This window comes from Erpetoichthys calabaricus, chromosome 2, assembly GCF_900747795.2.
Source record: "Erpetoichthys calabaricus chromosome 2, fErpCal1.3, whole genome shotgun sequence".
Classification (NCBI taxonomy): Eukaryota; Metazoa; Chordata; class Cladistia; order Polypteriformes; family Polypteridae; genus Erpetoichthys; species Erpetoichthys calabaricus.
Window position 1 is genome coordinate 230,662,865 of NC_041395.2, and position 16,154 is coordinate 230,679,018.

The following is a 16,154-nucleotide window of genomic DNA, read 5'->3' on the forward strand; positions in this document are numbered from 1 at the left end:
GTGTACTCACTAACCTCCTTAAGAACTGAAGAATAAATGTTTTCTGGTCCTGGTGATTTGTTTGATTTAGGCCTATTTAATCTAAACAATACTACTCTCTCTACAATATCCAACTCATTCAGTGCCTCATTAGTAATCCCTTTTACCGTTGGGAGGTTATACACTTCCTCACTTGAGAAGAACTGAGAAAAATGCGAGTTCAGAGCATTTTCTATTTCACTGTCTGTATTTTTTAATTCTCCTTTACTCTTCATGATGCAACAAAAATGCAAGTTTAGAGCATTTTCTATTTAACTGTTTTTTTTAATTCCCCATTATTATTCCTGACATACTTCACCTCCTCCTTGACTGTTCTTTTACTACTAAAATATAGAAATAATCTCTTTTGGTAATCTTTCACTTTATTCCTTTGTAACTACCTTTTAGCTTCCCTTATGTCCTTCTTAATGGTTTCCCTCATGTGCTCATATGCCCTACTGTTCACATTGAAGTTATTAATCTTATACACCTTATACAGTTTTTTTTTCCTTTGCACCTTTGTGGCTTCTTTTTGAAGTCTTTATTAAACTACTGCAGAGTTTTTTTTTTCCTACTAACTCCAAATTTTGATATTTACAGTACCTATCTTGCATATAAATAAAATTTATTATTATTATTATTATTATATATAAAATATATATATATGTTCCACTATTCCTTGACTGTCTCCACAATTCATATCCCAGTCCATCACCCTTAGTGTTTGCTGCATCTGCTCAAAATTTGCCCTGTCAAAGTTAAAACTTAACAGTTTTAGTCCTTGCGTTTCTGCTCTTCCAAAACACTGAGAATTATATTAGGATCACTTGATTCTAGCAGTTCAATCACCTGTATATCTTGAATTCTGTCCTGATTATTACAAAATAATAAATCTAAATAGATTTCCCCCCATGTTGGTGCTTTAACATACTATGTTTATAAACAGTCACTAATTATATCTAAAAACTCATGCTCTTTTGCTCTGCTATTTACAAGGTTCGTCCAGTTAATACTCAGAGAGTTAAAGTCCCCCTGACTACCATATTCCCCTGTAAACTTGCCTGTTTAATACTACTAAAAAGATGTGCATTGAAATTACCGTATGCATGGGGGAATGCATGCTCCTGAATTAAGCCCTCTTTTCCATGCTCTACAGATGAATCTATATATCCTCACTAAGGTGGGACTCATCATCAAATTAAAGAAGACTTCCCATATAATTCCTATCCATTTGCATTCTAATCCTCCACATCTTTGTTATTTAGCCAGGTTTCTATTACTACTATATGTCAAATTTATGCTCACCTGGACTAGCGGGTCACACAAGTATAACCGGAGACGACTGCCTTGTCAGTCCTGTTTCTCAGCCTGGCACGTGACTCTTTAAATTTGGATTGCAGAACTAACAGACTACCCTTAAGCATGTCATTTGTTCCAGCATATGCAATGACAACTGGATCCACCCCCCCTCTGGCCAAGAGCCTATCAGCCCTGTGCTTCAATCCCCCTAATAATTGATTCCCCAACTATCATAGCCTCTCTCTTTCTGGGGACTGGTTTTGAGGTGGCCCGTTGGGGCTCCTTGTGTCTGTCCACCACCTCAGAATCTTCAGAGACACCATCCAGCTCTGCAAGGACCTGAAAATGGTTTGACACTTTCAGTTCTGGTGTTGATGCCTGCACACAGAATGCATCCTTTGCCTTCCACCTTGTGACCTTGACCCACCTTTCACATCTGGAGTATCTTTCTGCACCACCTTAGGGGAAATAAAAAGTCCAACATCCAACAGGACTTGCACTACAGTAGCCTCATTGTTAAAATGTAGCCATGGATTACTTAAACTAAAAACTTTTAGTAGACCTGCTCAACCTTTGTTATATTAAATTAAAATTATTTAACTTAAATAATACAACTAAAAAATGTATAGATTTAAGAACTATTACAGTTATTTTACTCCTTTTGGTCCTTTAAGCTCCAGTAATGCTTCCTCTACTACCTGGTATTTGTCATTCTTTGTGGTTAACTTTAGTTTTCTGTGTCTTATTACTTCCTTATATTGAAGCTGTCCACTTGCACCATTTGTATTCCTTCATATGAATGAACCCTTACATTGTTGCCCTCTTAATTGCTCTATTGTTCTGTCCAGTAACCATTTTACATACTTCTTAGTAAGAAAACTTGTGTACTGAATATCCATTACTAGTTATTTCTTAATTCTGTTGTCTGTTTTTATAACCGCTTGTGCATGATCTGCACTTCCTTGCTAGATGCCTGTCTACATACTGTGGAGTTGCTGTTTTAACTGCTTTGAAGTCAGATGCCTAACTGTACTTAAAATGAATGCTTTCTTACTTATGAGCACATGTAACTTTGCTTTCTACTAGCATTATTCCTTAACCATATGACTGTTATATGGTGCTCTGTCCAATTATTCTTTATGTGCCGCGACTTTTTTTCCAGTAAGGAATCGCTATTACTTTTAACTAATTGTCACTATGGTACTAGTTATTTACTTACAGACATGCCGGTTTCAGCTACCACTTACCGCCATGCCTCACTAACGCTACTTTTGAATACAAATAACAAGAACAGTGCAAGTAGCTCTCGAAATACTTCACCAAACACTCAGCTACTTTTGCTCCAGTTTAGGCCAAAAAAATGCAAAAACCCTCATAAAGTGAAATGAGCTTTAAAAATTCCTGCACGGCTGCATAGTGGCAACCAAAAAATAAAGTTGTTAGGATTAAAATTGGTCTTTTATATAACTTTCACACCTCGGAACACAAAACTATCAGCACTACAGTACTTCAGTTTCCACTCGCAAGCATGGCATTGACACATCAGTACGTCTCAGTCTCCAATCAGTGCTATATCAGTCACTAATCCAATCCAGTGTTATTGAATTGGACCTTTTTTGTATCCTTGGAAGCAGGCCAGAAGTGCTGGATTTAGAATTGTATTGCAGCTTTGTCCCCCTTGGGATCTCCCCGCTTATTCCAGGTTGCTTATGTTTCCACAAGTCTGCAGGCTGACTTTGCAAGTGTGTGTATAACATCCTTGAATATTTCTTCAAATTGCCTTACTGTCCAGGTTTACTCTTTGCTCCCTTGTTGATTCCAGGACCCTCTTGAACCCGTAACTGTCGATTGTCTTGAACCGAAATGAGCTGGGCGAATGAAGACATACACATTCAGCAAGAGGTTGTTGCAAAAGTGTCAAGTGCTTTTATTAAAAACAAATAGTGTTCCAAAGTGCTGTGCTTCCAGAAGTCAATTACAGTAATAAGCCTTGCACCACTCACCGACATCTCAGGGATAGAGAGAGAAGGAGAGAGAGAGAGAAAGCTCTGACTTAGCAGTTCCAGTCACAGTCAGGCATTATACAGGCACTAGGGGGCTCTGCCCCCTGCTCGCTTCGCTCGCCAACCCCTGGTGTTGGGAAATTACAAAGAGCGTGATGTATGAATGAGATATAGCATAGTGTGAAGGTGTAGATGACGCAGATAGGAAGCAAACAATAAAGTGTTTGGCACAGTGTAAAGGTTTATTGGAAAATTTCTTTGTAAACAACATTAGTAGTAAAGATGGTGTCTTGTCCTTGAATGAGTTTTCCTTGGCATGGAGCATTTATGACCTTAACTTTAACGTCAGATGAACGTCGAAGTTGTGAGAAGGCCACATAAAGTTGTCCATATACAAAAACGGGCTCAGATAGGTAGATGGCAACCTTGTGCATGGTTTGTCCTTGTGATTTGTTGATGGTCATGGCAAAGGCAGGTTTAATGGGGAATTGTTTCCGTTTAAGTGTAAAAGGTAATTCCAGATCAGAACTTGTAAGGTCAATTTTAGGAATTAGAACAGTATTGTTAGCATGTGATCCTGTAAGAACTGTTGCTTGAATAACACTGTGTGTTATGGTGTAGACCAGGGGTAGGCAACGTCGGTCCTGGAGTGCCACAGTATGTGCAGGTTTTTGTTCCAACCCAGTTCCTTAACGAGAACTCAATTATTGCTGATGAAGCACATATTGCTTAAGTGACATTTTAATGCTTCATTTTAGTGGTCTCGCTTGTTAAGGTTCTCCAACCTTAATTGCTTATTTCAATCTTAAACTGCTGCATTCAGTGTTTTAATTGCTCCTTGTTAGCAATAAGATGTAAAAGACAAAGCAGCCAGCAGTTCTCCAGCTAGCTTTTTTCCAATTACATCTGTGTGTGTTCATCATGCACTGTTTGATTTAATAAAACACTTAATAGAAAAATGTGACAGACTGAAAATGATCTGTTTTAGGCTTCAAATCATTTGGATGATATCCTTGGAAAGGAAAAAAATCTACGATATAAAAGCCTTACATTGTACAGACTAACAAGCCATAAAATTAAATAAGGTCTGAGATTGGCAATGATTGGTTTCTAATTAAGCAATTGGGTTGAATGAAAACCTGTAGCCACTGCGGCTGACCAGGACCGACATTGCTTACCCCTGTTTTACATCTTATTGCTAATAAGGAGCAATTAAAACACTGAATGCAGCAGTTTAAGATTGAAATAAGCAATTAAGGTTGGAGAACCTTAACAAGCGAGACCACTAAAATGAAGCATTAAAATGTCACTTAAGCAATATGTGCTTCATCAGCAATAATTGAGTTCTCGTTAAGGAACTGGGTTGGAACAAAAACCTGCACATACTGTGGCACTCCAGGACCGACGTTGCCTACCCCTGGTGTAGACGACTAAACATGTACCATTGCATAAACCCTGTTTAGTGTTAAGGTTTCTTAATAGCATGAGTATTGTTCCGTTTTTAAGGCTAAGACTGTGTTGTGGTAATCCGGCTGGGTTAATAGTGTTCAAATATGCTAAGGGGAAATTAAGATGGTCATTGTCGTCATCAGAGTCAACTTTGTCAGAGCTTAGAAAGAGGTGTGACTCTCCAGGAAGTAATGAAATGACCTGGTTATTAATGTGATCAACAGTAATATTTTTTGGACATAATATACTTCGTTGTGTTAAAAGGGGCATTTGGTCTAATGAGACCGCTGTTCCAAATATCTCCGTAAGTAAGTCGTCGCAGATGAAGGGTTGAGGAATTGTAATAATATCTGGGTAAAGTCCATCTGTATTGGTGAGTGTACAATGTTCTAGTTGTAATAACCAATTGTTATATTCGGGATGTGGAAATCGCATGTTTTGTACCAAGTGTATCTTTAGAAAGCAATGCCAATTGTTCGCGTAACATTTTTTGTTCCGCGGTTTTAGAAGCGCGCCGAGGTGAATTTTTTTTTTTTGATGCGGGTTCGTGTTTGTGGTCCCGTTACTCGAGCCGTCTAGTTTTGTATCCGTGATCGTGAATTGATGACTTGTTTGATCTTTATCGTTAAATATGGATAAGTAATAAGTAGGATCGAACTCACTGTTAATATGCGGACTGTTCGTTTCTTCGTATTATCACCAATCAGGTCTCGCGCCTGTATATGTATTGTAGTTCGGTCTCGTGTTGTTTATATGACGTCGTCGCATATTTTAAGGTGGACTGAATAATAGCTGAGCGCATGGCATGTGGAGCAATAGGTAAGCACTGTCTAAAATCTACTCCTAATAAAAGTACCTTTCCTCCAAAGGGAATATTATTATTCATCAACGCAATGCCAATTGTCCGCGTATTTTAAGGTGGACTGAACAATAGCTGAGCGCATTGTAAGTGGAGTAATAGTTAAGCACTGTCTAAAATCTCCTCCTAATAAAAGTACCTTTCCCGCAAAGGGAATATTATTATTCATCAACGTTTGTAGAAGTTTATCAATGGTGTTGAGTAAGTGACTGGATGCCATTGTACATTCATCTATAATTAATAGTGTGGCAAGACGGATGTCACGTGCATTGTTACTGTGCATTGTCATAGTGGATACCGATGTTTCTGTGATTGGGACCGGTATTTGGAATAAGGAGTGACATGTGTTTTTGGAGCCGAGACATTTTTTCTTCCGCGGTTTCAGAAGCACTTTGTAGGTGCCGACGTGATTTGTGCAGATTTGCGTTCTTGATTTGTTTCAGGGTGCACTGTTCCAATGCGATGAAATATTTGTCCACATACGCGAAAGCAGTAATGGGTCATTGCCTTTTGGTGACCTGATATTTACTCCGGTAGATGCAAAATCAAATGAACTATTGTGGGATGTAATGCAGTTCATAAAGATTTTACTTTCAGGTACTTCGTTAGTTAGAAGCTTCTGTAGATATGCAGGATATGAATGTAAAGGAGGCAGTGTAATTTGACTTTTTTGACAACAACATGTAAATTCATTACTTGTATTGTCATTTGTTTCTTCAGGGAAGTTAAGTGATTGACAATGATTGCAAATGACATTAATTAATCCCAATGAATTTTCATGAAAAGTGGACTTATTATTGAACGCGCTGTCAGCTAACTGGCGCAATCGTTAGTGTGGTTGTGGGTCTGAATCGTCCTTTTTGTGTACGTTTCGCGTGCTATGTCCATAGTCTGTCCCGTTTCGTGTCCAATGCACTTTGTGTGGCGCTCGCGGCTTGTTTTTTTTTGTGTGCTGGGGGCTTGTTGCCTGAGTTTTTATTTCTGTTAGTGGAGGGGGTGTTTGTGTGTCGTGGGGCTGAATCGTCCTTTTTGTGTGCGAACCGTTTCGTGTGCTATGTGTGCCTGCGTGTGACTCCTTTGTTTTTGGTGTCCTAGGGGCGCGTGGCCTCATTTCTTATTTGAGTTACTGGAGGGGGGCTTTGGGTGTCGTGGGTCTCAATCCTCTTCTTTGTGTGTGTCCCGTTTCGTGTGCAATGGCTTCGTGCGTTTACGTTGCATTCCATCCGGCCGGTTTCCGTTGCTTAGGGGGGGGTGGTTGTGGGGCGCCTGCGCAGTACGTCTTTTGTGGCCACGGCCCATGGCCGGATGTCCCTGCGTCCATCCGGTTTAGCATTCTCAGTTAGTAATATGGATATTGCCTTTCGTGTAAAGCAGTGGTCCCCAACTCTGGTCCCGGAGGACCACAGTGACTGCAGGTTTTCATTCTAACCCTTAATCAGTGGCCTGTTTTGGCTGCTAATTAACTTATTTTGAATTAAATTTAATTGATTTGGTCTTGAAGACTCAGACCCCTTTGTTTCTTTTTTCCTTAATTAGCTGCCATACAATAATGAGATACAAACATGAGCCAAAACACAACCAGCAAACTGTGTCCATCATACAATATCTGAAAATAAAGAAAGATGAAGGACTCAGGAATGCTGATCTGCTCAGTTCCCCAAAACATTTTAACAGTGCTCTTAGAAAAGAGAAAATGAACAATTTCGGAAATGTATGCTATTGCACAATGAGAGCAGCAACAAGCCATGGAATTAAAGAAATGCTTTAATTAACAACAAGACTTGGCACCTAATTAAGCAACTGGTTAGAGTGAAATTGGTTGGCGTTTGAGGCCCTGACTTGGTTGGTCTTCTGTTGGCTCACTCATTTCACAATTCATTTCGGTTTGGGTATCACTTAAGAAAAGAAATGAAGGAATTTAGGGGAACAAATCTTAAAAAAACAAGTCAATTAAAATGAATTCAAAACAAGTTAATTACAGCAAAAACAGGTCACTAATTAAGAAAAGGGTTTGAATGAAAACCTGCAGTCACTATGGTCCTTCAGGACCAGATTTGGGGACCCCTGGTGTAAAGGAGCCTCAATAGTCTCTCTGGACACACTTTTGCTGAATAATTTGTTGTTGGACATAGTGGGTCAGAGAGAGGTATGTGTGGCTTTTTTCATAATAGCATTTAGTTTTGTTTTGTTTCCTTCTCTGCTACCTCCAGGGGGCTCCAGAATGCGCCTCATAACTGAGCCTGGCCTTTTAATTTGTTTGCTCCTACCGTGGGCCTCTCTTAAAGTGATGTTACTGGCCCAGCACACCACAGCTTAGAAAATCACATTGGCCATCACAGAGGTGTAGAATATATAAAGGATGTCACTAAGCATATTAAAGGAATGCAGTCTCCTAAGAAAAAATTGTTTGCTCTGTCCTTTCTTATATAGTTACACTGTGGTTTGCAGCACTGCAGCAGAGCACCGCAGAAACTGTCGCTGATGGGTGATGTAAGAGACATTATAAATGCAGGGAACAGTATGACTTGGCCACTGACCTGGCCCCAACTATGCCCGTTTGCTGTGTCTGTGTATAGGAGAGTGGTAGCTCCCACTGCAATAAATAACCCTGCTGTTCCTGTTTCAAGGTGAATAAAGCTGGTTTTGCTAAAGTACGGAGACTCTACCTCGTGTTTTTGGGGTGCAAGACAGTGATTCACATGTCACAGTACATGTCCACTTCGTGAATAGTGAACAGATGTAAAGGATCTTTGGTGCGCAAATGTCAAAACCAATAACCGAAGTCTACTGTGCGTCTATCAACCTCATATAAATTACAGGTGGGTCTTGGGTTATGGCAGTTTTGCAGATGAAATCAAGCACATAAAATAGCAAACTTTTTTGTTCGAACTGAATTTCAGTTTTCATCTAGCAACTTCCGTTTATTTTTACTTTTAAGGAAAGCAGACTGGTTTTGGCACAAATAAATACATAGCCATTGTCGCTAACAGTGAGGAATATTACTGCACTCTTCAGAATCTGTTACTGTTTTTAGTCATTTTGTGCTTTCATATATTCACGTCACTGAATATATCTGACAGCAGGCACATATGTGAAATAGTCTCTGTCATAGGAATCCAGCTTGAATACCTTAACACAGCCATAGAAATTGCTGCTTGTAATTCCCAGCATCTTATTTATGTGTCCGACCTGTGCAATCTCAGGGATTACAACTGATAGGAAGGGGAGGTGACACTCTCTTAGCAGTCCCTCAGCAAAGACGGTACATTTCTCCTAGGGATCAATTATCAGCTAGTTGTGGTTTTTCATGCCATCATTGGGCCTTTCTCCAACTCAATGAGGTAATACAAAAAAATTTTAAACTGTAGAATGTTAAAGCTTTGGGTACATACAGTACCTGTGGTTTGTTTTAATCTAAATTATTTGTTTTTTGTGATTTTAAAATATAATAATATTGCTTCACTTTAATTTTATTTATCACTTTGAAATTTTATTTGTAAAACAAATCATAAAGTGTCATGTATTTCATTTACCAGACAATATTTGTTGGCTACAATTTTAGTCACAAATGTGGGCAGAAACACAACTCTGTATATTAAAGCTCTTCTAGGACCCTGCTAATCCATCCACCAACTTTAGAAACCTCTCAGTTGGGCTAAAGAGGTCAAGCTTGAGTGATAATCTTCACTTTTTGAAATTGTAATTACTATTCTCCCTGGGTAATACAAAGCAAATACCATATTGAATTCCTCTATTCTAGAAAGAGGAGCGAATAGCTTCCCAATTTTCTTGTTTTAGGAAAGCATAATGAACTTGGGATTGATGGTGGTTTTCATTTTTCTGTAGCATGCCTTTTACAGTTTCAGATCTTGCTTGGGAAGATTGCAGTCCAGCTTACAGGGAAATGTGTTGGGCATAGTATTGAAACTTTATTGCAGATATTAAGTAAACCAGCACCCTGGTTCTGGTACGAAATTTGTATGTACAGTCACCCCTTCACATTTACAAGGGTTAGGGGGCAGAATACCCTTGCGAAAGTTAAAATTCTTGGGTGTCCCTAACTGTTGTTGGGCATGTCATAGCAAGATATTTTTGTGGTTTCATTTATAAACAGCTTTTTTTTTTTTTTTTTTTTTTTTTAACTTGCACTGTTGGTTTACCAGCACAGCCAAATATGTGCCATAATGGGTTAATTGCCATTTAGTGGTGCGGCAAGTACACAACATTAGCTGGAGTTGGCTGCATACATAAAAAGTAGAGAGGCAGGTAAGAAAGAAGAAAAAGTGATCAGAGAAAAGGAAATGAGTGAACAAGTGAGTGTAGCCTTGAGAAAGGTAAAAGCTGAGCAGCAAGGCTAGAGTTCTATGTGGGGTTCTGGTAGAGGTAAGAGAGAGAGAGAGAGAGCAAGCAAGTGAGTAAGCATGAAATGCAAAAGGCTGGGAGGAGCTGTCTGGATCTGATAAATAATTAAGAGAGCAGTGAAGGTGGAGAGTAGCTGGCATAGATCCCATAGTGCTTTTTTACAATAATAACATTTTATATTAACAATATAATATGCACTTACACTAACAATTAGTAAATAACACTAATATTTATATATTTTATGATTTTATGTGATACAAATTATTTTCAGTATTGTTTATATATTTTTGGTTTACATTCCTTCTGAAAGTTGCTACATTCTTTCAGAAAGTTCCAAAAATATTCCCATTTAATTGATCATTGTCCAACTTGTGAATAACCAAAACTGTGAATGTCAAATTCACAAATCTGGAGAGGGTAACATTGTAATTGGAATCTGTGGAGCTTAAATACTTTATACTATCATTGTTTAGTTTTTGCATTCTCTGCCCCTATTTTAACTTCAGTAAGGGTTTTGACAATTAAGAAAAGTAAGCGTAAAATGATTACCTTGACAAATAGAATGGAAAACTCCCCTTAGAAAGAACAATTGTGACAATGCGGGTTTGCTGCATGCTTCCGTCTGCTCTCCGGGAGCCCTTAAACACAACACCGTCGGTAATACAAACATACAACATAGCAAAGGGGATGGTGCAAAAGTGCAAAGTGCTTTTATTTAAAACAATCAAAACAATGTTCAAATTAAATAAAGTGTAGTGCTTCAAAACAGTCTTTCTTAAATAAATAATCCATTAAAAGCAAGTGAAAATTGGAGGTTAAAAATATAGAAAAATAATCCTTTAAAAACTGTGGTTTAAACACAATGCAGGAAGCAATCCTTTAAAATACAATTCAAAGCCCGGTGTCTTCTACCTGGTGGCTCCTTACTTCTCCCGTCTGGACTTCTCAATAGGGGAGTCGCCCTACATGCAGCTGACCTTCTCTTGTGCCTGCTTCAGTTGTTTGGATTGCCTCACTGATCCCTGGCTCCGGTAGGCTCCTCCTGACAGTGACTTGAGATTCCACAGCGACCAGGGCGCCCACGCTGTAAACATTTATTCCGACCAGTTCCTGTTATAACATATACTTGTTGGTTTCTACTTTTGTTGTGTGAGTTCAAAAATATCAAAGAGTGCATATTAAAAAGTTTAGAGGTATGACTAAAGTTTTGTAATCTTTAGGAAAGTATTTAAAAATCTATAGATAAATAAATTATTTTAAGTATAATTAAAGATACTGCAGGAACTGTAGAATTGATGAGTATGTAAGGCTTGTCTCTGTTTCCATTTTTAGATAGTTAGGTGCTGCTGCTAGACTAATTAAATGTCAATTCAAAGGATAAAGATTTTTGTTCTCAGCTGTAGGTCTCAAAGGGAGCTTATTGGATGTTTATCTTGGGTATTGGCATTTGTAAGCGAAGAAAGTATTTAAGGTCTCCTGAGGAAAAAGTACTTAAGTCTTAACAGTGATGCATCTTGTTTATAAAAAATAAAAAGTAAGCAAGTATTACTATTAAAAGAAAATATGCTTACAAAGACAGTTGAAAGAGTATAGCTAAAATATTTTTTTCTTAAATGACACTTTAGAAGTATCTACATTTTTGTAAAAGATTTTGAAAACTTGAAATCTAGGACCAAAATCTTGATTACCAAATCCTGAAATTTTTAAAACATTGGTCACATGGAAAACAAAACAACAAAAGGAAAATTCAGTGTAGCAGATCACACTTGACAAGGAAGAAACATGTAATCTCATCGGTAAGGAAAATGATTCAAAAAACATTAATTTCCAAAAAGCATTTATCCAGTCCAAATCATTGTTTGTTATTTTTTTGGGAGTTGGGGATGGAAGACTTAACAATTAAGTGCTGCCTACCAGTGCCACCGTTTTCACTATCACACAGAAAGACAATATGTCAATGCTATTTTATTTTGGTACTGTATAATAGATGCTGGAAATGTAATCACACACATACTATACATACCAAAATACATTTTGGAAATTTCAGATGTATTTAAAACAACCACATTTGTAATGTATTTCCAAGATTCTTCCATTGGCGGAAGAAGCTGCCATTTGAGATGTTAGTATTCATTCCCAATGCCTGTATTACACCCATTGCAAGTTCTTTGTGAGAAAGATGAATGGTTTGATTTTAATCTGTTAGTGGTAGTTTTATATTTTTTTCATTTCGTTGCAATAACTTGTAGATGTACAACTTGCATGTTTCTTTCTGAAGTTTTCTTTTAAAAGTCAGTATATGAAACTTCAAATAAAGAGAGGCTATTTATATTCACTTAGAATAAGATGTTTCAAACAATTGATCAGTGTATCGCTACTTTGAATTCATTTTTGTTTATGGGTCTAGTCCATCAAAATCCTTTGCAACTTGTTAGGATGGGTTGTCTAATCAAGTGTATGTTTGCAATTCAGAACACAATTAATCCTTGTATAATCTGGTTTCTGTTTATTTCGTGAATTTTTTTGAAAGTTTTTGCCATTTCCCTCTTTATTCTGCCATTAAGTACAACTATTTTGTAAATTACTGAGGATCCAATGCCATTTCATAATTGAACAGTATTTATTTTCCTTTATGTGTGCCACTAAGACAATAAATAAAAGTAAGTATTCCAAGCTACTACTTACATAATTCCAGTTGGGGGTTTTTCCTACCTTGTGCCAGTACTCCTGCTATCAATGAGGCTCTAGTGCACTAACATAGATATAAAAACTGGTTGAGGGATGGATGGTACAGGTTGAAATAAGAATGGAATAATAAATTATAGTATATTGCAGAACCCATTTGCTTTACATAAGATATTGGAAAATATCAAAAAGTGCACAGTATTACTGTATCATGGGTAATGTTTCCCTTCAAATTCCCAGCCCTGAAAGGATTATTATAGTAAATAGCCTAGTACATAACCTTCAAACTTATTGTAAGAGAAGAGAAATAAGCTTGCTGCACAAAACTGCAAGATAAAGGCATTGTTTGTTTTATAGATTTTTGTAGTGTTTTACAGATTTGCAGCACAACACCACTCTTCTCAACATATTCTGTTTTATGTTTAATAATGCTGTGGTTGATGCCAAAAATCATTTTCTCCTCACCTTAAAAGTTGTGTGGAATTAGTTGGGGAAAAAAACTGGAAAAGTCCCAGTTAGGATGATAATCATTGCAACTGTACTTGCAACTCGTCTTGCACAAATGCTGCAGTTTACAAGGGATTACCTTGACTAGGAATTCCTTCAGAAATGTTTGTTTAGTAATTTCCATAAGATCAAAGTTGCATACAACTCTCGCCAAGTTTGATTAATATGTGAGTGATAAATGCAAATGCAAAGTCTTTTTTTTTGTGCCCTCAGCTTTCACTATTATGTTTACTGTGTTAAGCTTTATTATAGTTTTGTTGTTTTTTTTTTATGAAATTTTAATATGAAAGTATAACAGATGTGAAGGTTACAAAAACTGGAAATATGCTTAAAGCAAATTAATTTGTTTGATACCAGACATAAATTCAAAAAATGTAACTCTATAAAACACACCTATCCTGAAAATGCAAATGACAGGTAGTTGAATTACTGTACAAAACTGTTAAGCACCATCAGTGTTCTGTCATTTACATTGCTGTCTCTGTTATGTGTATTCACTAGCTGCAGGAAATAAAAACAAAAAATAGAAATGTTTTACTGTAGTGAGTTCTTTCATACATAAGAAATGTTGAGTTTCCATATGGGCATCTTATAACAGTATAAATATCTTGTAATTATATTTTCCTAACAAAATTTTGAGCAATGTTAGGTATGCTATTATTCATATGTACCTGTGATTTTTAAGAATTGTTTATTTTTTAGGACAAAGAACCTCTACGAATAATTCCACTCAAGGAGGTACATAAGGTTCAGGAATGCAAACAAAGGTTAGTGATGAAGCCCTGTTTAAATTCAAGTAAACAGTTTTATATTGTGAAATTAATATCAATATAAAAGTATTTACATTATACCTTCCATTTTCTATGCAGCAAGTGCAGAATATGCATTTTCATTAATATTTATTTACATTCATTTTAATCATTACCCACAAACCTGGTTTTATACCATGCTATTTTACAAGTAATGGCATCACTGCCATTGTTCTTTGTATACTTAATTCATTTATAAATGTGTAAATTATACTGTCTATTTTTTTGGATTTCTAAATACCATTGAGCATTAACTGTTGTAACAGATCAAAATAATGAACTATGCATCTTCTGAAATTTACTAGCATGATATTTAGACAACCATCTTTTTTTCCAGTGATATCATGCTAAGAGACAATCTGTTTGAAGTAGTTACCACGACTAGAACATTTTTTATACAAGTAAGTGTTTTGTTAACACACTTCTTGAATGCTTCACATACTATGTTACTTATTTACATTCATTAATAATTTAAAAGAAGCTATACTATAATGTTGTTTGCTTTACAAAAAAATAAGATAAATGAGAAGGTTTTCATTTTAAATGTAACTTATTAAAACCCAATGTTAAAGGATAAATTTGGTGTTTTTATAGTCAAATTTATTTCTTCACAATCATGGTGTGGGCAGCTGTTGACTTGCAACCTATGCGTCTTACAATCATTCTACTTACGACCGCTAAAGTGTATCATGGGCAAATGACAGTTTTTGCCATGCTGGCTCCGTATGCTGTGATTCATTCATCCCAGTGTCAGTTTATTACACGCAGTGGTTTCGACTACATTGTTACATTTGTCTTACAATTACAGGGGGGAAAAAAGGCAATTGATCTCGACACAAAAATGAAAGTGATCAAGCAGCATTAGGGAGGAAATAAGTGAATGCGATCACATGTGACTTTGTTATCCCATTGTAACTGGTGTTCACCGCGTGCGCTTTATGGTTATACGTTGCTTTGAATCCGCTTAACCTCTGAAGCTTCTGTGTTGTGACTCATGATGTGCTGCTTTGTGAGAACCACCACAACACGTAATGAATTGAACTCCTTTGTTAATCTATACATATTAATAAAAGGCAAAGCCCTCACTGACTGACTGACTGACTGACTGACTCATCACTAATTCTCGAACTTCCCGTGTAGGTGGAAGGCTGAAATTTGGCAGGCTCATTCCTTACAGCTTACTTACAAAAGTTAGGCAGGTTTCATTTCGAAATTCTACGCGTAATGGTCATAACTGGAACATGTTTTTTGTCCATATACTCTAATGGAGGAGGCGGAGTCACATACTATAATAGAGGAGGCGGAGTCACGTATCGTGTCATCATGCCTCCTACGTAATCACGTGAACTAAAAACAAGGAAGAGATTTACAGCACGAGTCAAACGCGGGAACGAAGGTAAATGACGTTAATTTTTGAGTGTCTTTTAATACTGTGTAAGCATACATATTAACACATGTGCAATTAAACGTGTGCATTTACAGGGTGATTTCTCAGGCTTAAAAGCTCGCCTTTTATCAAACGCGGGAACAAAGGTAAATGACGTTGTTCACTGTCTTTTAATACTGTGTAACCATACATATTAACACATGTGCAATTAAACGTGTGCATTTACGGGGTGATTTCTCAGGCTTAAAAGCTCACCTTTTACTAAAAAGGTAAATGCAAAACTATTTTCAATCATTCTATGATCTGCTTCTCACAACTGAAGGCACCGTGGCTGATGTTACGTCACTTGCTGTCCAACCATAAGCGTTACCTGGTAGGTAACCAGCCACTCACTTCACTCCCTTACGTGAATCGAACCTCTGAGGTTTTCTTTTGTTCTTAATTAAAACTTAAAAGCAATAATTCACCGCTGCTAAGCCCCTCTAGCGCTGACGTCCGAGGTTCGATTACCGTAAGCAAGTGCAGTGAGTGTGTAATTACATTCACGGTATTCGTAGTCTGATTCACAATCTGATTGTATGGGTGGTTACCTACCAGGTAACGCTTATAGTTGGCCACCAAGTCAGGTCGAAGTGATCACTCGAGTAAAGGCAGCTTCACAAAAAAACAGATCCTTAACAAACTGTTATTAGTATACTTTCCCTCAATTTAAAAAGGTTTTATTTTCTTCTTAATAAAAATTTAAAAGCGGTACTTCGCCGGTGCGAAGCGCGTGG

At 37.2% G+C, this 16,154-nt stretch overlaps 1 protein-coding gene across 8 annotated transcripts in view; it reads left to right on the top strand.

Moving 5' to 3' along the window:
- plekha1b (pleckstrin homology domain containing, family A (phosphoinositide binding specific) member 1b) overlaps positions 1-16,154 on the top strand; it is a 268,696-nt gene that overhangs the window by 220,284 nt on the left and 32,258 nt on the right. For all 8 annotated transcript variants that reach the window (XM_051922852.1, XM_051922853.1, XM_051922854.1 and 5 more), the window contains exons 9-10: positions 13,885-13,949; positions 14,329-14,392. In XM_051922852.1, coding sequence (XP_051778812.1) covers positions 13,885-13,949; positions 14,329-14,392 — 129 coding nt within the window. The remainder of the gene's footprint in view (positions 1-13,884; positions 13,950-14,328; positions 14,393-16,154) is intronic.